General features: G+C 45.6%; 2 protein-coding genes across 23 annotated transcripts in view; one reads left to right on the forward strand and one right to left on the reverse strand.

The window, feature by feature from the left end:
- DCHS1 (dachsous cadherin-related 1) overlaps positions 1-10,914 on the reverse strand; it is an 86,267-nt gene extending 75,353 nt beyond the window's left edge. For both annotated transcript variants that reach the window (XM_066990172.1, XM_066990173.1), the window contains exon 1: positions 10,764-10,914. The gene's annotated coding sequence lies outside the window, so the exon portion shown is untranslated. The remainder of the gene's footprint in view (positions 1-10,763) is intronic.
- The window catches only part of LCMT2 (leucine carboxyl methyltransferase 2), a 35,266-nt gene continuing 20,130 nt past the window's right edge, over positions 10,808-25,943 (forward strand). For 15 of the 21 annotated variants that reach the window (XR_010828491.1, XR_010828494.1, XR_010828493.1 and 12 more), the window contains exons 1-11: positions 10,968-11,116; positions 11,411-11,535; positions 11,969-12,050; positions 12,383-12,563; positions 14,147-14,306; positions 15,003-15,192; positions 16,069-16,176; positions 17,921-18,011; positions 20,097-20,354; positions 20,535-20,762; positions 23,280-23,377. Coding sequence is in view for 6 of the 21 variants with exons in the window: in XM_066990177.1 (XP_066846278.1) it covers positions 11,078-11,116; positions 11,411-11,535; positions 11,969-12,050; positions 12,383-12,563; positions 14,147-14,306; positions 15,003-15,192; positions 16,069-16,176; positions 17,921-18,011; positions 20,097-20,354; positions 20,535-20,762; positions 23,280-23,377 (1,560 nt within the window). In the remaining 15 variants the exon portion in view is untranslated. Of the gene's footprint in view, positions 10,827-10,966; positions 11,117-11,173; positions 11,536-11,968; positions 12,051-12,382; positions 12,564-14,146; positions 14,307-15,002; positions 15,193-16,068; positions 16,177-17,920; positions 18,012-20,096; positions 20,355-20,534; positions 20,763-23,279; positions 23,378-25,943 lie in introns of those variants that run through there. The other 6 variants (XM_066990175.1, XM_066990174.1, XM_048056080.2 and 3 more) reach the window with 5 other exon arrangements.

The raw sequence follows: 25,943 nt of genomic DNA on the forward strand, positions 1-25,943 counted from the left end.
CAGGCTGGTTGCTTTGTACTGATGAGAGATAATTAAAACCTTCCCTGGTATTGCTTTCTCCACTCAGAATAGAAAGTGCCTCCCTCTCCATTGCGAAAACCATTCCCAGCTCAGAACAAAGGCCAGAAGTTTCTGGCAAGTAGAGATCTCACCACAAGAAAGCAGGGCCTAACATAATTTATACTGTTTCCTCCCTTGCCATCTATGTGTGGGGCCCCAATGTGATGACATCCTGGTTCAGATGCTATAAACAAGGCCAAATTCATGGACCAGAGACTCCTGGAAAATGGCTAGATGTGTGTTAGGTTACGAGTTCCTGGGAGCAAAGATAATAGTGAAGCTGATAAAGGAAAGGTGAAGAAATGGGGCTTAAGACACTGGAGAGATACTTTTCCTTTGCTAGTGCAGTTCATCTGATCTTCTTATAAAGAAATTGGTGAATGTGATTCTAGTTTTAACACCATGTGGATGAGAAGATCTGAAGTGGGGAAAGCAACACCGTTTCTGATGGAAAATGTGCCAACATGCTGCTTCCTGAAACATCAGGAGATTGGCAAGAAATAGTCATCTGTTAGAGGAACATGGAAGGCATCGTACTTAGAACACTGACAAAATTCACTCACAGTCCAAATCCAGATCAGACTTGACTTTCTGAAAGCCCCACTGTGGATACAAAGATAACTTTACAATCATTTCAAAACTAAAGAGACTGTGTGCCTTCATTCTCTGATTAAAAGGGAGGTCTCAAACCAGAACTCCTTACGACTTAAAACCAGAATGGGTTTAAGTGCTGATCTCAGAACACTGACATTATGCCAGCAATTATTCATAGAATCATAGAACCACTCAGGCTGGAAAAGACATCAGGCTGGAAAAGATCATCTAGTCCAACCTTTAACCTAGTACTGACAAGTCCACCCCTAAACCATGCTACTAAGTTCTACATCCAGACGTTTCTTGAAGACCGCTAGGGATGGTGACTCAACCACTTTCCTGGGCAGCCTATTCCAATGCTGTATAACCTTTTCAGTAAAGAAATTTCTCCTAACATCCAACCAAAGCCTCCCCTGGCACAGTTTGAGGCTACTTCCCCTCATCTTACCACTTGGTGCTTGGGAGAAGAGCCCAGTCCCAACCTCGCTACAACCTCCTTTAAGGTAAATATAAAGTACAATAAGGTCTCCCCCGAGCCTTCTTTTATCCAAGCTAAACAACCCCAGCTCCCTCGGCTACTCCTCCAAAGAATTGTTCTCTAGACCCTTCACCAGCTTCGTTGCCCTTTCATTGGACATGCTCTAGCACCTCAATTTCCTTCTTATAGTGAGGGGTCCAAAACTGAACACAGTATTTGAGGTGTAGCCTCGCCAGAGCCAAGTAAAGAGGGACAATCACTTCCCTAGTCCTCCTGATCACACTATTTCTGATACAAGCCAGGATGTCGTTGGCCTTCTTGGCTACCTGAGCACACTGCTGACTCATATTCAGCCAGCTATCGACCAATACCCCCAGGTCCCTTTATGCCAGGCAGCTTTCCAGCCACTCTTTCCCCAGCCTGTAGCGTTGTATGGAGTTGTTGTGCCCCAAGTGCAGGAACCGGTACTTGGCCTTGTTGAACTTCATACAGTTGGCCTCAGCCCATAGGCCCAGCCTATCCAGGTCCCCCTGCAGACCCCACCTCCCCTCAAGCAGATCAACACTTACGCCTAACTTGGTGTCGTCTGCAACTTATTAAGTGTGCACTCCATCCCCTCATTCAGGTCGTTGATAAAGATATTGAAGACAACTGGCCGCAATACTGAGCCTTGGGGGACACCACTCTTGCCTCCAGCTGGATTTAACTCCATTCACTACAACTCTTTGAGCCCAGCCAACCAGCCAGTTTTTAATCCAATGAAGCATACATCCGTCCAAGCTTTGAGCAGCCAGTTTCTTCAGGAGAATGCTGTGGGAAATGTATATTTCATTACACCAATGAAATATACATAAGTAGTACCAATCATCCTTTGTACATGATATTTCAGCCTGAAGAAGAGAAGGCTCCAGTGAGACCTCATTGCAGCCTTTCAATACTTAGAGGGTCCTATAAAAAAGATGGAAAACAAATTTTTAATTGGACAGATAATGATAGGACAAGAGGGAATGGTTTTAAACTAAGAGGGTAGATTTAGATTAGATATTCAGAAGAAATTCTTTACTATGATGGTGGTGGGGCAGTGAAACAGGCTGCCCAGAGAAGTTATGAGTGCCCCATCCCTGCAAGTTGTAGTGGGTTTACGTGGCAAGGTTTTGGTAGCAGGGGGCCATAGGGGTGGCTTCTGTGAGAAGGATCTAGAAGCTGCCCTATATTTGGTAAGGGCCCCACTGCTGACCAGAGCTGAGCCAAGAAGTGATGTTGTTTTGCGCCTCTGTGAGAGCATATTTAAGACAGGGAAAAAAGAACGCTGCATCACACAGCAGCTGGGAGAGTGCAAGGAGTGAGGAACAGCCTTGCAGGCACCAAGGTCAGTGAAGAAGGAGGGGGAGAGGTGCTCCAGGCGCCGGAGCAGAAGTCCCCTGCGGCCTGTGGTGAGGACCATGGTGAAGCAGGATGTCCCTCTGCAGCCCATGGAGTACCATGGTGGAGCAGGGTTCCATGCTGCAGCCCGTGGAGGAGACCATGGTGGAGCAGGTGGACCTGCACTGACGGAGACTGCGGCCTGTGGAAGACCCCTGCTGGAGCAGATTCCAGGCTGGACCTGTAGCCCATGGAGAGGAGCCCACGCAGGAGCAGGTGACCTGGCAGGAGCTGCTGCCCGTGGGGGATCCAGGTTGGAGAAGTTCGCTCCTGAGGGATGGACCCCGTGGTACGGACCCATATCTGGAGCAGTTCTTGAAGAGCTGCTGCCTGTGGGCAGCCCACGCCAGATCAGTTCACCAAGGACTGCATCCCGTGGGAGAGACCCCACAGCACAGAGGACGAGAGTGACCGAGAAGGAGCAGCAGCGAAGAAGCACTATAGACTGACCATAACCCCCATTCCCCTGTTCCCCTGTGCTGCTTGGGGGGAGGAGGTGGAAGAGGGTGGATGGGGGGGAAGGTGCTTTGGGTTTCTTTCCTTTGTTTCTCACTTCTCTAGCTTGTCAGTAATAAGCAATAAATCTTACTATCTCCCTATGCTGAGTCTGTTTTGCCCGTCACGATAATTACTGTATGATATCCTCATCCTTATCTCAACCCTTGAGCCCTTTTCACTGTATTTTCTCCCCGTTCCTCTTTCAGGAGGGGGAGTGAGAGAGCAGTTGCGGTGGAGCTTGGCCGCCCACCCGAGTAAAACCACCACAGTTTAAGGCCAGGTTGGATGGGGCCTTGAACAACTTGGTCTACTGGAAGGTGTCCCTGCCCATGGCAGAGGGGCTAGAACTAGATGATATTTAAGGTCCCTTCCAACCCAAGCTATTCAAAGATTCTGTGATTCTGTGACATTGCCCTTTTTATGTACTCTTCAAAATAGATTTTGGTCTAGCTATATTATCTAGTTATATCATCAAACTGAGAACTCATATTCTATTGGTCATCTAATGCAATCAATAAATCCTTTAATTCCTGCTTTCCAGGACACAGCTACCACTCTGTAACCATGAACTGCTTTGTGGGACTCCCATTGAAATAACCCTGATGATGACAATTATCCGCTGTTACATACAGAAACATATTTTAAACCAAAAGTTTAAAAACACTGCTCAGTGTTTCATCAGCTCTCAGAATCATAGAATCTCCCGAGTTGGAAGGGACCCATAAGGATCACTGAGTCCAACTCCTGGCACCACACAGGTCTACCCAAAAATTCAGACCATATGACCAAGAGCATAGTCCAGACACTTTCTTGAACTCCGACAGGCTTGGTGCCGTGACTATGTCCCTGGGGAGCCTGTTCCAGTGCGTGACAACCCCCTTGGTGAAGAGCCTTTTCCTGATATCCAGCCTGAACCTCCCACCTGAACCACAGCTTGACATCATTCCCACAGGTCCTATCGCTTGCCACTAAAGAGAACAGATCGGTGCTTATCCTTCCACTCCCCCTCGTGAGAAAGCTGGAGACTGCGATGAGGTCTCCCCTCAGCCTCTTCTTTTCCAGGCTGAACAGGCCTAGTGACCTCAGCCGCTCCTCAAATGTCTTCCCCTCTAAGCCCTTCACTATCTTAGTAGCCCTTCTCTGGCGACTCTCCAATAGTTTCACGTCCTTTTTATACTGTAATGCCCAGAACTGCACACAGTACTCGAGGTGAGGCATCACCAGCGCAGAGTAGAGCGGGACAATCCCTTCCCTAGACCAAATAGCAATGCCATGCTTGATGCACCCCAGGATTTGGTTGGCCCTCCTGGCTGCCAGGGCACACTGCTGGCTCATATTCATCTTGCTATCAACCAAAACTCCCAGATCTCTCCGTGCAGGTCCAGCGTCTCATCGTCCAGTCTGTACGTATAGCCAGGGTTGCCTCATCCCAGGTGCAGGACCCAGCCCTTGCTCTTGTTAAACTTCATGTGTTGGTGACTGCCCAGCTCTCCAATCTGTCCAGATCTCTCTGCAAGGCGTTTTGACCCTCAACAGAGTCAACAACTCCTCCAAGTTTAGTATCATCAGCAAATTTGCTCAAAAGACCTTCTAGCCCTACATCCAAATCATTTATAAAGACATAGAAGAGAACTGGCTCTAAAATGGAGCCTTGGGGGACCCCACTAGTGACCAGCCACCAGGCTGATATGGCCCCATTTACCACAACCCTTTGAGCCCTGCCCGTCAGCCAATTGCTCACCCATCATATAATGTTTTTGTTTAGCTGTATGCTGGACATTTTGTTGAGTAGGATCCTATGGGAAAGTGTCAAAAGCTTTACTGAAATCCAAAAAGATCACATCAGCTGGTTTCTCTTGATCGACAAGACGGGTGATCTTATCATAAATCAAGTTAGTCAAACAGGACCTACCCCTCGTGAACCCATGTTGGCTGGGACCAATGACTCCATTGTCCCCCAGGTGTACTTCAATAATATAATCTTCTATATAATTATAATTATATAATTATATATATATAATTCTAAATAATCTTCTCCATAATTTTACCAGGTACTGAAGTCAGACTGACAGGCCTGTAGTTACCAGGGTCTTCTTTCTTACCCTTTTTGAAAATTGGTACATTTGCCAGCTTCCAGTCTACTGGGACCTCTCCAGATTCCCAAGATCATTGAAAAATAATTGAGAGGTCCCACAATGACATCAGACAGCTCTCTGAGCATCCTGGGATGAATCCCATCTGGACCCATGGACTTGTATGGATGCAGGTGGAGCAGCAAATCCTGCACACGTTCAGGGTCAATTAGGAGTTTATCATTCCCACCGCCATGGTCTTCCAGCTCAGGGCTCCCAGGGTCCCAAAGCCCATCATCGGCTTTGAAGGCAGAGGCAAAGAAGGCATTAAACGTCTCTGCTTTGCCTATGTCCTTGTCTGTGAGGTAACCTTCCCAATCAAGTAGCAGACCTATGTTTTCTTTGATCCTCCTTTTTCTATTCACATTTTTAAAAAACAAACAAAAACAACCTTTTTATTGTCTCCCACAGACCTGGCCAGCTTCAACTCTAATTGGGCTTTGGCCGCACAAATTTTCCCCCTACAAACGCAAACAGCATCCCTGTATTTCTTCCACATTGCCTGACCCTACCTCCAGCAGCCATACACTTCCTTCTTCTGCTTAAGCTCCAGAAGAAGATCCCCGGTCAGCCAAGCCAGCCTTCTGCCCCGCCTGCTTGACTTCCAATATCTTGGAATTGCCTGATCCTGTGCTTTTACGAGGCAGGGCTTAAAGACTGACCAGCACTGATGAACACCAATGCCTTCAAAAGCAGCTCCCCAGGGGACCTTGCTAACTAGTTCCCTGAGCAGCCTAAGGTCTGCTCTCCCCATATCCAGGGCTGAAATTTTGGTGGCAGTTTTCCTCCTGCCACCAAAAATTTTAAACTCAAATGCTTCATGGTCACTATGACCAAGACGTCTGCCAATTGCCGCGTCCCCCACAATATCCTCTCTATTCTCCAGCAACAGATCTAGGAGGGCACCTTTCCTAGTTGGCTCCCTTAGCACCTGCACAAAGAAGTTGGTCTTCATACACTACTGCCAAATACCTTATTGAAATCCTGTATCTGTCTCTAATGAGCCAAAATTCCTTTATTTTTTTCTCATGTTCTCCACCTTTAAAGTAAGAAAATTGTTATTATCTCCATTCTACAGATGGGAAAATTTGATACAGAGATTTGAGGAGGAAACAATGTAACAGCCAGATACTTGAAGGCTTTCAAATCACCAGAGAAATTATGAAACAGACAGTTTCATTTTTGCACTTGGAGAGAAGCACAAGGCAGTGTCCTTGTCTCTAAAATACAAAGTGAGTTTGGAGATGCTCAGGTCTGATGATTAAAGCGGCTGGTGGAGCAACACCCCCATACATCAGGGCTGTAAACAAAGGCAGAAAGGTTACTTCTGAAACTTCCCTAAACAGAAATTGGAGTCCAATCTTGCTCATACCTTTTTGAAAAACGTCACACCTGGCAATAAATGAGTTTGAGCTGTTTAGAGAGAGAAAGCAAATTGAGAAGGTGTGATAAGGTCTTTGAATAGCATAAACATAAGTGGAATGCAGCAAAAAATGCCATATTAGTTTATCAAAAGTATCATGGGTGCTTTGCCACAATCCATGTTTATTCACAAAATGTCCAGAGAATCACCGAATATAAATACAACAGACATATTTGGTAACGTATTACTTAAAATGGTGAAAGCAGCAGGTAGTATAGGAACTCTAATGGTGGGTTACGAGATGAGGAGTGCCTCCCACCAAGAAGACAAAAGACAGAGTGGGGGGTCAGTATCACTTGATGTGATAGACATTTTTCAGACAGCTTAGGTATTTTTTAAGAAAAACTCGACCACAGCATTGCCTGAGATCAAGCTTTTGTCCTTCAGTATGGAATGGACAATATAATTTAATGAAGTTCTAAATTATTAGAAAGGATATTTTAAAAGACCACAATATTGCATGGGAATAAAACAGGGAAGCAAACCTCCTAGCATATCAACATATCTCCACTGGCATTACAAACACACTTATTATCTTGCTCAGAAATGTATAACGCTTGTATAGTTAATGACAATCATTGCTCCCTCTCACAGTGTGTAGCAACCTTCCACCATTTTGCCCAGGGCTGATACTGTATTAAGGGTACAACAATTTCACAAGATATGCCATTTTCATCCTATAAATATCAGTGCACTTGTAATTGCCCAAGATCCTTTGGTCCAAGATCTCTGCAAAACAAAAACAGAAGAAAAACAAAACCATACCTTAACATTCTTTGTCCTCACATCTCCTCAGCCAGTTCTTTTCACCCTCCTTGTCAATTCACAAATCTTCGTCCATTATAACACTGCTGCAAATATTCTCTCTCCATGCTAGTATAGCTACATTTCTACCTTAGTTCCCCCTTCTCTACTGCAGTTTCTACAAGGCCATAAAGTACACTACTTCTTTTGTCTTTTAAGAGCCCTCATAACTGTCCCGTGTGTTTCTTAACTTGTCACAAGACATAGGATAACTATTTCTTCTCTCCTTTTTCATCGTCTCTGTCATTAGTATCTACTGGTATCTTCTGAACTTCATTCCATAATTCTTTTTGAAGAAAAGATTTCGCTGAGCACTACAGTGAAAAAAATCACAGTATCTTCCTTGGCAGCAGATTATTTTGGATTACAATGTACTGTTTTGGTTCTTTTTTGAAATTCTTAAAAATGACTAGGAGTTGGCTCCTGTGATTGTAGCTTGTTTTGTTAATCATTGTCTTTGATGACCCAGTTGTATTTTGTTAAGTATTTACGTTGTATGCTCAAGTGTTGCATGTGTATACGTATAGGACTTAGAAGTTACGGTTAGAAGTTATGGTCTCTAAATTTTGCCATATTGGCCTTAGCCTGACAAGGCCTTGCCCTGTTGCTGAGACCTCTCCGTGATATTACATTATAATAAAATGATTGAGATCCGAGATTCATACCATATGTTCTCCAGGATCTTATCATGTTGCCCTAGATTAGCAGATGAGCCCAGCCCTTCCCTGTTGCAGTGACTGGGAGCAACAGGACAATATAGGTAATGTAAGAATCAAGTATTTTAGCTAGCAATATTGTTCATGCACAGTCCTACTGGATAGCACAAGGCAGATGTGTAACCATTTTACCATTCCTAGATCTGCTTCGCAGATGCAAGCTGACACAGAGACTGTGCTGCAACTGATAACCTGCAGCATGCATCCAAGTGATTAAAATGGCAGGACAAATAAGGGAAAATGCTTCACTGTAGATCAGAAGCACATATTTTGTGTTGCTGTCAGTCCATGGAGAGGCCCCAATGTCTTTGGACCACCTAGAACTGACGCCAGAGCCTTGACTCATGTCGATATCGTGCACCGTTCTGTGGGAGACAACACCTCCCATTTACCTCTTTTCTTGGTGATGCTGATGCCCTGCAACTTATGCTTCGTATATCCTGGCCGTGCTTCTCCCTATAGAGCACTCAGTTACTCATCTGGGGCTCTCTGACGTCAGCTCTGAGGTCAGGCAGGCAGGGCCACGCCTGTCCCTTGCCTGCTCCCAAACAAAAGACTATAGATAGCTGCTGCAGCAAATGCTTTTCATTATGTGCTCCCCTCTCCTCAGACCGCCCGCCTGGCTGGGGGTGGGAGCAGCATGGGGCCCCGAGATGCTTGTGCTGCTCTGCGATGTGTTTTATGTTAAAGGGGGTGGGTTGTGCATTCCTCACAGGCTTTGAATGTCATGCAGAGCCCCAGGGGAATCCTCAAAGGAGTGGAAGGAGAGAGCAGGCGGGGAAGGTTGCCCACGCTATCCCTCCCCCGTGTCAGCCTGCAAAGATGTCCAAACCAGAGGGAATCACAGAATTGTAGGTGTTGGAAGGGATCTCCAAAGATGTGGCAGTGCTATGGCAGCACACCCTCTGCACACAGCATCCACCCCCTCTCAGAAATGCATTTAAAAGCCTTCTACTTCCCACCAACAGAACTTGCTTAGCTAAGCTTAGTCTGGCAAAACACAGACCAAGTGGTGATAAATTAGTCTGCTTGTACACTTGGAGTCTGTGCCAGAAAGGTAAAGGAACCATTTCAGATTAAGACTAACTGTGAATCTAGATGGATATAAGATGGCTATTAATACATGCAACAAGAAGTCTGGATGAGTTTTCTAGCTATTACAGTGATCAGGCTCTAAAACATCTTTGCAAAGTAAGAAAGAGATAGAAGCAAAAATCCCAGTTGCTTCTAAACTAGAGCCTGATAAAATTAAGAGTGATTACAGGATTTTATACCTGTGGCAGATGGGGTTTGGACACAAAGGCCCAAGAATGGCTGCACACCATCTTCTTGTCCTTCACCACAGAAATCCAATAAAGAGCCTCCCCTCATGGAGTATGCATGCGGTACCTTGTCCTAAGGACAGGAAACTAACCTCCCAGTCCCCGTACCCCTCAGAGCTATTTGGGTCTGTCTTCTTGTGTTAAACCCAAGATGTCCACTTCATGTTTCAGTGTCTTTTCACAGAGCTTGCACAGAAGATTATGGATATAGAAACATAGGACTGGAAAGGACTTCCTGGGACAGCTGGATGCAGTAAATTGAGTAGCCATTCCCCAACTTGCTGCCAAGCATTTTTTTCCATCATCATTCTCAGGATGCCTATAGAATTAGAAATACTGCAGGACCTGAAGTGCCAGCAGGATGGGCTAGCATTCCCTCTGAGTGTTAACTGCAACTAATTCAAAATATCATCTCCAGATTCTAGAAACATGACAAGCCCAACGAAATGATGAACAGCTACCAAAAAGGGAACCTGGAGGGAAGGAAAGCCTTGATCTCTGCAGAAACTGTGCACACTTCTAGAATACAAACACAAGTATGGGAGCTACGGGCTACTTCGAATATGCCAGGAATCACCTAAGAGGTAACACTAATAAAATAAACCTCAGAAAAAAATTTACACGTGGTTGTTGATAAAATGCTAACAGTGGGTTGAGGATTGAGCTGGCACATGGGACCCAGTCAGAAATATGCATACTGATCATTCTCTGTAAAAGTGACATTTTCAGATTCTAACTAATTTAATGCACAATATACTAATTTGTGGAGTCAGATCTAGAGAGAGAGATATTGAATAGGATGCAAGCACAGTACTCGTGACACCTAACAGCTCAGGCTACCGTGGCTCTTCTAGAACTCCTAGCGCAAGCCCTGAAGAGAAACAACATGGAATATTCACCTCCTCTACCACAGACTCCCCCGTGCCCTTGCCTGTCTGTCGTGAAGACTGCCAGATTGTGAGCCCCCAAAACACGTCCCAAAACACGTGCAGTCGCCGGTGTCAGTTCCAACTCAAGCGCCGCATGGAGTTCCGCACCGCTCCAGCGAGCTCTGCGCCCCGCCGGGGAGCTCACCGCCCCGCGCGGAAAGCTCAGCAGCGCGCCAGAGCGCTCCGTGCGCGGCCACGGCTAGCCCGGCGAGCCCGGGCACCTCCGCGTCCTGCTCCGGAGAGCTCCACGCCCCGCCAGGGAGATCGACAGCCTCAGAGCCCTCCGCACCGCCAGGGCGATCGGCGCCCGGCGGGCAGCCCGGCGCCCCGCCCGGGAAGCGCCGCACCCTGCTCCTGACGCGGCTCCCCCCGCCCCTCCGCTTACCGCGCGGAGGCTGCCCGTTGCCATGGCGACGTGCCTCCGGCCCTCCCTCGCTACCGGAGCCAGGTACGAGACCGCGCTCGCGATCCGCCGAGCGCCGCGGCGGCAGCGCGAGGCAGTGCGTCGGGCCGGACCGCGGTCCCACGGGGGCCGCCGCTCCAGGCCGGTCGCCCGGGGGTGGGACCGCGGGGCGGGCCGGGACGCCAGGGGGCGCGCTCCACGCTCAGCGTCCCGCCCCTGACGCGCCGCGCGCTGCGACGCGGCCTGCGCCCAGCGCGCGCTCGAGCGGCTCGGCGCTGCCGGCCGGTGCGGGCGGGATGGGCCGCGGGCGCCCGGGCGCCCCGCGCGACGCCGCCGTGAGTGTGCGCCGGCCGGGGCCATGCCTCCCGGGATGTCTCCGCGCAGGCGGGACCTCGGCCCGGCCGGCGGGGCCTGGACGGGCTTCGGGGAGGGGGGAGGCAGACCCGGGCGGCGAGAGGCTGGGGCTCGGCGGCGCCGGTGAGAGCTGCCCAGTCCTCGGAGCCCCTGGGCGCTGCTTGGCCATGTGCGGCCCCACCGCCCCGCCCCGGTGGGCCCGGGTGTCTCTTGGCCTTGGCGGGGAAGCGCCCGAGTCTGTCAGAAGCGCCAGCGCGGTGTCCTTGTCCCGGCAGGTGCAGGGCACCGGCGGCAGCAGCGCCATCAGCAAGTGCTCGGCGGCGGAGCGGGGCTACATCGAGGACCGGTTCCTGCCGCTCCTGGCGGGGCGGCGGCGGCGGCGTGCGCCGCTTGTCCACCGGTGAGGAGCGGGCGGTGCGGGGGTGCCCGGTGTCACGATTCCAGTGAGGGATTTGATGGCTTGGAGGAGCAACAGGGCATATAAAGGAGTTAGTTTCATATTGTTATGCTGTCTGATTTGGGAGAAGGCGCTCATATGTTGGCCACCCACATTGTAGGGAAGCAACCGAACCATCTGGATTCATACTTTTCACCCGTTGAATATTTATGCATGCAAAATGGAACAGGTCCAGTTAGGATATCTACACGTTTTCTCTGCGTTATCCGTAGTCTTGATGGTTAAGACACTGAATACTGGAGTTCTGTATATATTATCAAGGTCTAGATATGACAAAATCGTCAGGCATGGAGAAGCTGAGAGAGAAGGTAAGTTTTTTGAAACAGGGTGCCAGAGGGTGCCAGTGTTGGAGAAATAATTGAATTTCATTCCACAGGGGTTATTATATCCGTGCCCGTGCTGTAGATCACTGTGTTCAAGACTTTCTGCTGAAGACCCAAAGCTATCCTAGGACACAGGTACAGTTTCTTTGGGTATACTAGTAGTTTCCACTGTACTTGTGAAAAATATTTTTTGCATCTCGGCACTTTTAGCTTATTAGTGCATCTATTGTGATCCTTCCCCGGAAGAGCACAGAGAATCTGACTGTCACTACTGGCTCTCCATTTATCACTCTGACAGCAATATCTGGGAGGGGACAATATCTATACAATGTACTACCTCTTTTGGTAGATTGCCTGTTTTCGTCACTCAACAGGTTGCGTTCTTGAACTTGAATATTCTTCACAGGTAGATGCTCAGGGTGCTGCTAGAGTTGAATATAACTTTTTTTCTGATACTTTATCTGCAGATCCTGTCTTTAGGTGCTGGCTTTGACTCCTTGTACTTCCGTTTGAAAGACATGGGTCTTCTGCATCACACTGTGATGTATGAGGTGGATTTCCCAAATGTGGCATGCCAGAAAGCTACTCTGATCAAAACAGCAAAAGAGTTATCAGCACTTGTGGGAGATACTGAAGGGGAACAATTAGGTATGATACTTCTGGAACATGTTGTGGATACTAAATGTTCAGAAGAAACAAACAAAGCTTCAGCCTTTTAAAAGTTAGGCATGATGTCAGAGGAACTAGGAAGTTGTATATGTTCATTTTCTGGGTAAAAAAAAAAAGGGAACAAAGAAACCATTTGTAAGCATTGGGAGATAACTAGAAGATGCATGGCTGACAATGGGTTTGTGAAGAGCTCAGTTTCATTCTGTGACATCTTTTGAAGTACTATGTCCAACTTTGAGCTTACCAATACAAAAACAATGGCAAACTGCTGCATGCTCTGTGATAGGTCAGGAGAATGATTGAGGACTGAAGTATGTTCTGGAAAACGTGGAATGAAATACAACAGAGACATATGCAAGCCACTACATTTAGACTGTGATCTGCAGTTTAAATACAGATGGAGAACAGCTACCGAGTTAAGTAGAACACAAGTTCCTGCCTCCCATGAGCAGTTGAACACGTCTTAGTGAGTAGCTCTTCCATAAGCTGGTCCAGTTTCCTCTTGAATCCATCCTCATTTTTAATATCTACAACGTCCTATGGAAAAGAATTCTGTCCATACCAGTAACTTTCCAGATACTTGAAGTAAAAGACACTTGACAAAACATATGGCAATACCCTGTTCTCTGTGTCCAGAGGACAAGAAGTGAAGGGTAGGCAAGTTAGATATTAGAAGAAAATAACAGGGAACACTGGCATGGGATGCTTATGAAGACCATTTAACCTCCATTAATGGATGCCTTTGAGAACAGTGTAAATTAGCAGCTCTCAGGACAGGTGTAATTGTTGGATTGCACTAGTATAGAGGCATAGAGCAGGCAATTTCTAAAGTTACTTTACAAACTTGTTAGTTTATGATTTGGTTTTGGTTGAAAAGGTTCAACCAGCATATAGCTTATATTCTTATGAAGTACAAAGGTATGCCATGATAATGTGAGTTGACAGTTATTTCTGAGAACAGTGATCTATAAGACTAGTCCTAGTATTTGCAGAGAGTTAGCATGTCCTAGTTCAGAATCCAGTACCATTTTACAAAAATGAAGTTTGGTTTTAAAATAGTAATAATAAAAGAACAAAAAAAACACACCAAAACAAAAACGCCAAACCCACAACTAAATTTAAGAATATTCTTATAGTTGTGAGGGAAAACGTTCAAATTGTGACAAAGCAATGGTACTTTCTTAGCCTGAACTGAAAGGTCCATAAATGAGAGCTCTTGATTCTGAACGATAGTGGTAATATAAAAATGTTATTAAAGTAAACATAATAAAGTTTTATTGTAATAGTAAATATAATTCTATTGGAAATTGGTAGGTGAACTTTGTATTAGGAATAATGGAATTTTAGGTCTGAGTTTAATGGGTCTCTTACTGACGCTTCTTGACGCAATCCCTTTGTGGTTCATTCAGTTATGGGGTTTTCTTGTATATGTTGCAGAGAAATTGAGTTGATGGGCACAGCCTTATAAATGATTGCTGGTGGAGCTGATTTTCCTGTTTGTCCTTTTTGTTTTCAGTACTGCATGAACACTGTAGTGAGTTTGTATCATTTTTGTCCCATAGGAGTCACTACCACCTTTTCTGGAGAAGATTATAAATTACTGGGAGTGGATTTATCAGAGTTGTCTAAGCTGAGTACAGCCCTAAAAGAAGCAGGACTGGACAATGAAGTCCCCACCCTTTTCATAGCAGAGGTGGTGCTCACCTATATGGAAAACAGCAGGTCAGTTGAGTTATCCTGTGTTAGCTAGGTGGTAAAGTGGGAATAAGCAGCTTCATTGTAAGTCATCTTGGGCTGGGAGACCTGCCGTCTTGTAACTAAAGCTCATGGATTCTGTGCAAGTCCCAAACAGCTCCTTATATCATATGTATGATGTGGTAGTATATTTCCAGATGACATCAGAACAAGAGGCCATGGGCACAAACTGAAACATAGGAGGTTCTGTCTGAACATCAGGAAGCACTTCTTTACTGTGCAGGTGATGGAGTACTGGCACAGGTTGTCCAGACAGGCTGTGGAATCTCCTTGGAGATCTTCAAAAGCCATCTGGACATGGTGCTGGATGAGTAGCTCTGGGTGGCCCTGTTGGAGCAGGGATGTGAGCAGATGCATCCAGAGGTACCTGCTGCCTCAGTTGTTCTGTTACTCTGTGAACCTTCTATGTTTTTTTATTTTCTTTAAAAAAAAAAAAAAAAAAAAAAGATAAAAGCCTCAAATGATTGATTTTTGATTTATTTCTTCACACATGGAGGATGACATGTTCATAGGTCCCCAGCACAGGTTTCTCTTTTGTAAATTATCTCTGTCAGGATGCCTTAATAGCATGCTTTATGATGTTGCAGGAAGATGTATTGCATGTGCCATATAATAACTGGGCCCACAATTATTTAATTATTCTTATGTACATCTGCCTGACAGGTCAGATGCCTTGATTCAGTGGGCAGCAGAGCATTTCTCTCAGGCATGCTTTCTGCTGTATGAGCAGATGCACCCTGAGGACCCCTTTGGACGTGTCATGCAGCAGCATTTTAGCCAGCTGAACTCTGCACTTCATTCTTTGTCACAATACCCTGATTGTGAGGCTCAGCAGAGGCGCTTTTTTGAAAAAGTAAGTACCTGCAGCCCTAGGGCACACATGAAACCTGATTTACCTGGGAAAGATCATAGAATGATAGAATATCTTGAGTTGGAAGGGACCCACAAGGATCATCGAGTCCAACTCCTGGCACCACACAGGTCTACCCCAAAATTCAGACCAAGTGACTAAGAGCACAGTCCAAATGCTTCTTAAACTCTGACAGGCTTGGTGCCGTGACTGCGTCCCTGGGGAGCCTGTTCCAGTGTGCAATCACCCTCTCAGTGAAGAACCTCTTCCTGATATCCAGCATGAACCTCCTCTGACATAGCTTAACTCCATTCCCTTGGGTCCTATCACTGGTCACTAAAGAGAACAGATCGGCTCCTGCTGCTCCACTCCCCCTTGTGAGGAAGCTGTAGACCGCAATGAGGTCTCCCCTCAGCCTCATCTTTTCCAGGCTGAACAGACCAAGTGACCTCAGCTGCTCCTCATACGTCTTCTCCTCTAAGGCCTTCATCATCTTAGTAGCCCTAAGATGGTAACTTTAAATTATTTTGGAAGTCATCATCTGGGCCACCTATGGGTTGAAGCAAACAGGGACAAGGCGAAGCCACTGACCTTTCTGGTAAACATGGCTAGTCATTTGAAGGTCTCTGCACCAACTTGCAGCCTATGTTCTGGTATGGAATTAAGGCAAGATGGGTTCCTCTGAGGCTTTTAATGTAATTAAGTTTTTCAGAGTTTTACAGGCAAGATGTCTATTCTCATCGCAATCTGGGCTGCTGCTGTTTCAGCTAGACAGTCCTAAAGGCTCATGCAGGCACTTTATTTAAGGTCTTTATTTTCTTGTGGGAAGTGAGTCTCTATTCTTCCAGAAGTAATGATTTTGAGGGATTTCTGTTTTAGGGCTGGACTGAGTGCAGTGTCATGGATATGAATGAGTTTTTCACCTGTTGTACTCCAGAAAATGAACAACAAAGAGTGCAGGCTCTGGAGCCTTTTGATGAATATGAGGTAATCCTTCTCAAGTAACATTGGAAGAAAACTCTCTTCTGTATTAGAAAAGCTTCTTATTCCTTCCTCAGTGAGTGATCTGAGGAGACAGTCTTAGCGTAGCAAAGTAGCTGGTGGTGTAAGGGATGCTGTATATACTAAAAGTTCACATGGGTTCAAGGGGCAATTCTTTTAATGAAAGAAATCAATTGAGGATTATTTAAATACATAAAAAAATATACCTGGTGTAAGGTTCCTGACCTGCAAATGTCTGGGAGCTTTCCTGGGTGGAGTATGTGCTTCTCTTGCATTTTCCTAGTCAACTACCATTTGTCGTTGTTGAATACAGTTTACTATCTTCAGATATCTTTTGGTCTGATTTTGTGATGCCGTTCCTATAATTGAAATTCAACTATGACTATTTTCTGTGCCATTTTTGTGTTAACTGCTGGCAAATTTGCAACTATTGGAAGTCTCGGAGAGAAGATAGGACAAGGACAATGAATAACTTTGAGATAAATGTTGTGTAGGATACTTACTAGAAGTTTCCTTTTCAACCTTGTGGTTCTCTATTTATAACTCTTTCTAGAAATTTAATAGCACACAGTATGAAAACAACTTAATGTACTTGCATTTATTTTGCCACCACGCAGGATCTGCTGTGCTGCATGAACAAAAACATTGACTGAAAGATTCTGGCAGATTTGCAAAGTGGTGTAGCAATGTCTACAGTAATTATTGTAGATCAAGGAAAATATTCATACAGTGAGAAAGTAAAGACTTTTTACCATTTCCTTACAGAGGAGGTTTACAAGTCCACATCAGACATTCTGCATAAGAGTAAGATACATATAAGCAGAGACCTCTACAATTAACCTTTCAGATCCAGGTCTTATTGGCAATAAGCTTGATAGAATTAGGTTAGAAATGCAAAATACATACTTACTGCTGAGGGTGACTAGTTTTTGGAATAATTTTCCTAGAGACGAATAGTGTATTCTTCCCCTTTAAGTATTTTGTGGGGTTTTTGGCCTTTTAAATTCATGTTTGTGCTGTCTTGTCACATAATTGGCTGAATTATTCAGTCCTCTGGGAATGAACATATTCAATTCCTCAATGTGCACAAAAGCCAGGGTGTAGTTTGGCATTGCTGCTAACTTCCAGTACAGTACTCTGCTTGTGCTTCTGCCTTTGAGTGATTCTACGGTGAAACTGTAAATCATATTTAGGTATTGTCGACCGTCAGAGACCATGTTGCACCTTTGAACATTTGTGATTTCTTTGGAATCACTTACATTCCATGACCTTTATGAAATCTTAATTCCGCTGGTATACAACCTGCAGTCTTTTTTTATGATCAGAACTGGGTAGCATAAAAGGAAGCTGGTTCCAAAAAATCGTGTTCTTCATGCAATTTGTAATGAAGCTGTGGAATTCCTTGCTGTAGTATGTTACAGGTGAAGGAGGTTTATGTGAGTTTAAAAAGCAACTGTATAGGTTCCTGGATGAGAAATCCAGGGGCTGTTTGATAAAACAGAAAAGCCCTGGGCTGTAAATTTTTGGGAGAGGGGAAGATATTCCTGTATACATACTTGTTCTTTCTCAGATTCAGCTTTAGGCTTTTTATTTTGGCCACTGTTGGAAACACTGTTAAGCCAGGTTGATTTATGACTTTATCACTCTGGCCATTCTTAGATCCTTACTGCCACTTGCTCTGAGATTCTTGGGAGCCCTTGTTTGTTTTTGTTTCTTTGGCTTTCTACAGGAATGGCATCTGAAATGTTCTCATTACTTTGTCTTGACTGCATCAAAGGGGATGGAACCTTCCTGGACTCCATTGTTATCCAGTATGACAGGTACATACTGACTAGTTTTTATAGTCTTTTATCTCATGCAGGCCCCTGTGAGGAATTTTAGGAGACAGTAAAATTCTGTAAGGAACGAATGCGATGCTACCACCTGATTAGCTTTCTCCATCCTCATCACAATGATTTCACAGTCTTCAGCGAAGCCAGAGCCGTGTCCTGGCTGGTGGTTCTGATCAGTTTCATTCTGATAATTTATTGAACATTACAGTCCTAACAGTTCTTCCTTCTGTTTATAGATGGCTGCAACACAAGGCTACCCTGCTCTTCCTCCTATTTTGGGGATCCACCAGACTCTGTCTTTTCAATTTATTCCCACTTGCCTCCATACATGGCTCTCTGAGCCATTCTATTCTTCCAGGATAGGTTGTTATATGTTATAGCTAGTGCACCATCAAAACAGTCCAGGACAGCACTCAGGACTGTGTAACACAAGTTTTTTTGTTGTTGTTGTTTTGTTATCTCCTGTGGGTGGAATTGTGTATGTAGCATTTCTGTTTCTGAAATGTTCTTCTGTATGTTGCTTTTTTTTTTTAAATGGGAGAAAAGTGGTACAGCAGGAGTAAAGCCAAGACCAAGGCTGTGTTTCCATGTTTCCATGATAAAAAAGACTTGGCAGCAGTAGCAGTCCAAGAAATTCCTGCATTTGGCTGTTTGCTTCCTTTTTCAGAGTGGAAAGAAGATTATTTTTAACCTGGTTAAGATCACTGGTCTTGTTCGCAGTACAGCACCACAAGCAGTTCTGTCTGCATCTGAAGATTAAAATCTGTGTTATAGGGAGCAGAAAGGGCTGGAAAAGAATCATAGAATCATAGAACGGCTTAGATTGGAAGGAGCCTTAAAGATCATCTAATTCCAACCCTCCTGCCATGGGCCCGGACACCTCCCATTAGACCAGGTTGCCCAAAGCCCCATCCAAGCTGGCCTTAAACACTTCAGGGATGGGGCATCCACAACTTCTCTGAGCAACCTGTTCCACTGCCTCAACACCCTCAGAGTAAAGAATTTCTTCTGAATATCTAATCTAAATCTACCCTTTTTTAGTTTAAAATTATTACTACTTTTCCTACAGTCCCTGATAATGAGTCCCTCTCTTGCCCCCTTTAGGTACTGTAAGGCTGCAATGAGGTCTTCCCAGAGCCTTTTCTTCTCCAAGCTAAACAGCCAACTCCTTCAGCCTGTCTTCATAGGGGAGGTGCTCCAGCCTTCTGATCATCCTTATGGCCCTTCTTTGGACTCACTCTAATAAGTCCATGTCCTTCTTGTGCTGGGCACCCCAGAGCTGAACGCAGTACTCCAGGAGGGGTCTCACAAGAGCAGAGTAGAGGGGGACAATCATGTCCCTTGACCTGCTGGCCACACTTCTTTTGATGAAGCCCAGGATATGGTTGGCTTTCTAGGCTGCAAGCACACATTGCTGGCTCGTGTTGAGCTTCTCATCAACCAACACCCCCAGGTCCTTCTCCTCAGAGCTGTTTTCATTCCATTCTCCACCCAGCCTGTATTTGTGCTTGGGATTGCCCTAGCCTAGTTGCAAAGACTTTGCGCTTGGCCTTGCTGAACTCCGTGACATTTGCACAGGCTCACCTCTCAAGCCTGTCGAAGTCTCTGGATGGCATCCCTAGCCTCCAGCATGTTGACCGCACACAGCTTGGTGTCATCTGCAAAGCTGCTGAGGGTGCACTCAATCTCACTGTCCATGTCACCAACAAAGATGTTAAATAGTGCCAGTCGCAATACTGACCCCTGAGGAACACCTTTCGTTACTGATCTCCACTTGGATATTGAGCCGTTGACCACAACTCTTTGAGAGTTACCATCCAGCCAATTCCTTACCCACCTAGTGGTCCATCCATTAAATCCATGTCTCCAATTTAGAGACAAGTTGACACAGGGTAGTGTAAATCATTACAGCTTGATTTCTAGGGCATGTCAGATTGTCAATTGGCAGTATCAACTTGCTTTACAGTTTTTTCTTTTTGAAAAGCTGAATAGATGTGCTTAATCTGTCATTTTAAGTGTGGGTGTTGCTTCTTTGTATGAAATTTAACATGCTTTGTTTCTCATTGCCTTCAGTTCCTCATCATCATGATCCTGTCAGGATGGTTGGGAGTATCAATGCATTGGTGTGTGAAGTGCACTCTGAAACTTCTGGCTTGAGACGTTACGGTCACCACTCTGCTCTTATCAAACCCAATGTAATTCTAACCACTGGAGGCTTTGGGGAGGAGAATGGACAGCACTGTCGTATGAGAAATTTTCATGTGCTAATTAAGCATGCAGGCTACTGGAAGGCTGGATGTGTGAAAAAGGAAAATCCTGATAAAAGATGGGGTGAGTATCACAAGTTGGGTATCGATGGCAAGGATAAGGAGGATGTTTTTGTGCTAGCTATGAAATAATGTCTAGTGGAAAGTGATGTCAGAGTGCAATTACACTGGCAGTCAAAGAGATGCAAAGGTTCTGAATTTCATGGAAGATCGGTGTGAACTGTGATGTCTTCTCTCTCTACAGATGAGCGATTGTACCATACTGTGTCATGTCTCTCAAGCAGCCTGGCCCTGGTGGTAGGAGGACGAACATCCCCATGTGCAGCTTTGGGAATGCTGTGGCTAAAGTTCCCCAAAACCTGTAACGACTTGGATCCAAATGACAATACAGTGGAGCTTGTAAGTTTGCAGCCTGCTGCTGAACCATTTGCTTTGCGCTGGAGACACAGTACAACTGAAGTAATATTCAAAGGTAAAAATGGAAAACGGGCTACGGTCATTCCATGATGCTTTTTCTCCACTGTTCCCTCACTGACACTCTCTTCCCCTGCTCCAGCATGGTGTTCCTCCCACAGGATGCAGTCCTTCCCGAACTGATCATATGCGAGCTTCCCACAGGCAGCAGCTCTTCAAGAATTGCTCCCATATGGGTCCATACTATGGGGTCCATCCTTTAGGAGCAAACTTTTCCAACAGGGGTCCCCCGTAGGTGTCAGCTCCTGCCAGATCACCTGCTCCTGCATGGGTTCCTCTCCACAGGCTACAGCACCAGCACAGATTCTTCTCTGGCAGAGGCTCTCCATGGGCCGCAGCCTCCTTCAGGACATATTCACCTGCTCCACCGTGGCCTCCTCCACAGGCTGCAGCATGGAAATCTGCTCCACCATGCTGCTCCACCATCTGCGCCACTCCGTGGGCTGCAGGGGGATAGCCTGTTCCACCATGGGCATCTCCACAGGCCATAGGGGAACTTCTGCTCCAGCACCAGGAGTAGTTCCTGTTCTCCTGCACTGACCTTGGTGTCTGCATGGTTGTTTCTCACTCTTCTCTTGGGCTGCTTTTCTGCAGGAGTTTTTTTCCCTTTCTTAAACATGCTCTCACAGGGGCACAAACAACATCATATAGTGTCTCGCCTCTGGCCAGCAGCAGATTCCTTTTTGGAGCTGGCTGCAACTGGCTCTTATTTGACATGGGATAGCTTCTGGACTCTTCTCACGCTTGCAGCCCCCTGCTACCAAAACCTTGCCACATAAACCCAATACAGGGGGAAGGTGTTTCAGTTTGCTTTTAGTTTCTCACTGTTCTAGCCTGTAAGTTATAGGTTATAAATCATATTAACCTCCCTATGCTGAGTCTGTTTTGCCCATGGTGATAACTGGCGAGTGATCTCCTTATCCTTATCTCAACCTTTCCGCCCTTTCCATCATATTTTCTCCTTTTGCTTTGAGGAGGAGGGGGAGTGAAAGAGTGGCTATGGTGGATTTCAGCTGCCCATCAGTGTAAAACCACCACACACTCCTAGTTTTAACACAACTATCACAGAATGAGTACCCTCTAAAGTACAAAAGAAATTAAAAAGGGCTCTTCTCGAAACGTGAAATGTGATAATTTCTGATTACATATGCCACGTAATCCCCAGTGGTAAGTAGAATTTAAACCTAGGTATTTAATTTGTTTTGGAAGACTGATTCTTTGAGATCGTTTATGGCTGAAGTGATTCATGATCGATCGTGCCAGAAAAAAGTTTCAGGACTTCCTTTTTGAAGAGCAGTGTTTTAATTTTAGAGCATTATGGAATAGGATCCCTAGCTCTTTTTTTTGGAAGAAGTGCCTCAGAAGAAATGTTGCACTTCTGTTAGCAGTTGATAACTATTCATTAGTTGTGAGGTGTAGAATCAAGACCAGCAATGGCACACTGAAGGTTTCTCTAGTAAAGATAATGACTGTAATGGATGAAAACTAGAGCAGTTGTTAGCTAGTCAGTGGTGAGACTGAGAGTGGAATTCAGGAGATTAAAGCTGTTCTTTCTTAAGCTATGTCATTCTCTACTAGCTGGCAAGGTGTTACTGAAGGAGAGCACCAGGGGAATTGCTAAGCAGTTTTTAATCTAGTCTATAGTATAAGCATACTTTGAATTTGTGGGGCAGTGTTTAATTAAATGGATAAGTAAAATGTTATGAATAATACAGTGCTTTTATCTTTGTTAGATTGTGTTGTGTCATCTTATTTTGCCTTGATTTTGCTTTTCAGCAAAAGTAATTGATCAATAGTTGTGTTACTTGCACAGTCCATTATGAAAATGTGATGCACATTCTTGACATCTACCCAGACTACTAGTGCACCTTTTGTACGTCCTTTTTGAGGCTTCTCCGGATTCTCCAACACACTTAAATTACCTTGATCTCCCTTTTCTATGAAAAAATGCATTCTTGCTGCCTTAGGAGGATTCATCTCTTTTGTTGTTTTCTGTCAATCCATGTCATTGTGTTGCTATGATTTATGTTCTTAGGGTTTTCTAGAGGTGTCATCTTTCCATTGTCTGAATTGTCATTCCTTAACTCCATTATTTGTATTTAAAAACATTTGTTCCTTTTGGTTTTGTGACTGTGTTGTGTGAATTACATTCAGACTTTAAACATTCAGACAGTACATAATGTAAGTGGGTGATTGGGGTGTTCTCAATGATCACAAACACAAAGTATATGGCATCTCAGTGAAAATATTTTTAGTCCTACAAGTGCTTTTTTAAAAAAAACAAACTAGATAAAAGAGTGATGCTTGTATCTATTAAACAATTTATTGCATTTATTGTTAAAATTTGGAAATGTTGTGAAATGTTAAAGTTGCTGTATGTCTTTGTATAAACAGTGTATACAGCTGCATGACCAGCTATCTCAGCTCAGCTTTCCTTCCATGCAAACAGAAATTTTTGCTTTTGTGACATTGCAAATTCTAACTTCTCTTTCCCCCTCATTCTGTTTTTCTGCAGGTGAGAAGTACCTCTTTATGTATGGAGGCCGCTCTGCTGCGCAGCCAGTGCTAGGAGATTGGTATTTCCTGCACACTCCAGAGATTTCCTGCACTGTGGTAAGAACATAGGGAGGCCCTGGGGAATAGTAACTGCTGCTCTATTGGAAGCTCAATTAAATCACAGTGGTATCACCGTACTTAAGCAGATGGTAGACTGCATGATTCCAGACTGCATGGAGGAAATTCTGTTCACAGTTGTTAGAAGTAGCGGTCACTTCCAGCAGCTTTGGGCCTGGAAATTCCTCCTTACTGGCCACTGGAATCCTCTCCAGTGTTCCCAGAGACCTGGGATGTATCTGTCCCAGGCTAATAGACATGGCAGCTGTTTTCCTGTGTGCAGGTTCAGCCGGTAATGAAGCTGACTCTATATCCCAGAGACACATAGATATGTGTACGTATAGAATGCACTGGCATGGCCAGCTACACTGACTGCTACAGATAAGATGATGCTTTCAACAACACCCATGTATAACATTACCAGGACTCACATGAAATGCAGATAGTCAAGTGCCTTTAGTTCCCTCCCTCCTCTTTGGCTGATAAGGATTGGAAGTTCACTAGTCAGAGCACACATGCCTCTACTCTGTAGGTTGACAGGCATGTGTGCATTTGCAGTTCCCTCAAGTATCAGTACAGTCCCTCTGCACATCTGAGATGCCTGCCCGGATCCTGAGCTCTCTTACCTGCTCTGTGAGTCTCCTGATTGCCAGCTAGTACAGCTTGAAATTTGCTAGCAAACATTTGTGCACACTTACATCTTACAGAATCACAGAATGGGTGGGGTGAGAAGGGGCTTTCTGAAGATCATCTAGTCCAACCCTCCTGCCAAGCAGGATCACCTAGAGCACATTGCACAGAATAGCAGCCAGGCGGGTTTTGAATATCTCCGGAGAAGGAGCCTCCACTACCTCTCTGGGCAACCTGCTCCAATGCTCTGTCACCCTCACAGTAAAGAAGTGCCTCCTCATATTGAGCTGGAACCTCCTGTGCTTCAGTTTGTGCCTGCTGCCTCTCATCCTGTCGCTGGGCACAACTGAAAAGAGACTGGCTCCATCCTCTCGACACCCTCCCCTCAGATATTTATACACATTGATGAGGTCTCCTCTGTCTTCTCTTTTCCAGGCTAAACAGGCCCAGTTCTTTCAGCCTGTCCTCATACAACAGGTGCTCCAGTCCTCTCATCATCTAAGTAGCCCTCCTCTGAACTCATTCCAGTAGTTCTATGTCCCACTGGTACTGGGGAGCCCAGGACTGGACACAATACTCCAGGTGTGGCCTCAACAGGGCTGAGTAGAGGGGGAGGATCACCTCCCTTGACTCACTGGCAACACTCTTCCAAATGCACCCCAGGATACCGTTGGCCCTCTTGGCCACAAGGGCACATTGCCGACTCATGGTCAGCCCGCTGTCCACCAGGACTCCCAGGTCCCTCTCTGCAGAGCAGCTCTCCAGCAGGTCAGGTCCCAGCCAGTACTGGTGCTTGGGGTTATTCCTCCGTAGGTGCAGGACCTTACACTTGCCCTTGTTGAACTTCGTGAGGTTCCTCTTGTCCCAACCTTCCAGCCTGTCGAGGTCCCTCTGAAGGGCAGCACAGCCCTCTGGGGTATCAGCCATTCCTCCGAGCTTTGTGACATCAGCAAACTTGCTGAGGGTGCACTTACCTCACAGGCACCCTGCAGTCATTGATCTCTTGAATACCACCATGTCTACTACCTCTGCCTAAGCCACTAGACCTCCTGCTAGAGGTGGGAGGCTGGCTAGACCAGCTGGCTGGACCAGCTGAAAGTTTGCTAGTGAATCAGAGGTGTGTGCATCCCATGCACATGTGGTTCAGGAAAGATAGAAACACACTGGTTCCCTCTCCATCAGCTGGCATCTGGGCACATGAGCCCTGGTCATACTCATGCAGCTAGTGCTGAGACTCTGACTTCGTTCAGTTACCCAGGTTCCTCCGTGTAGTTGCATTTGGGACATACACAAGTCCTGTGACCTGTGGTCTTGTCCCGTTAGCTGAAGCCAAAAACCTCACTTGCTGCAGTTGCTGCCTGAGGCTCACACTCATACTGCAGGGCCAGGGGTACCTACAACCCCTGTTTGAATCCAGCTTGTGGTTCCAAATTCACTCTCACTGGTCCCTGCCAGTATCTAGCAGTCTGAACACAAAGCCTTTGAGAGCCATGAAGGTGCTCACTAGATTTGTGGCCCCTCCAACTGCTGATGCTAAGACCCTCACTTTTTCTAGTTGCTAGCACTGAAGGCCCTGGAGTCCTTCACCGTTGCTGTGACTCCATTTGCTTTGCTGGCCCCATATTTTCTAATGTGCGCCTCTGCAGTTGAAGACACCTAGTTCTTGCATCACTCTGGTGTGTGGTGTAGAGAATGGGATGACAAAAAAGATAGTTAAGAAAGTATTTAACCACGAGGTAAGCTAGATTGTGGTGATCGGGCACAGGGCACGTGTGCTGGTCAGTAACTATTTACATGCAACCAGACCCTTTTCTATTTATTTCTCATGTTTGTTCTCCAACAATCCCCTTTCCCTAAAAATTCCTTAACAAGTTTTGTGTAGTCCCACTGGCACCTCACCACTCCAAGTATCACAAATCCTCATGTTCTTAATTTC

This window comes from Anser cygnoides, chromosome 1, assembly GCF_040182565.1.
Source record: "Anser cygnoides isolate HZ-2024a breed goose chromosome 1, Taihu_goose_T2T_genome, whole genome shotgun sequence".
Taxonomy (NCBI): domain Eukaryota; kingdom Metazoa; phylum Chordata; class Aves; order Anseriformes; family Anatidae; genus Anser; species Anser cygnoides.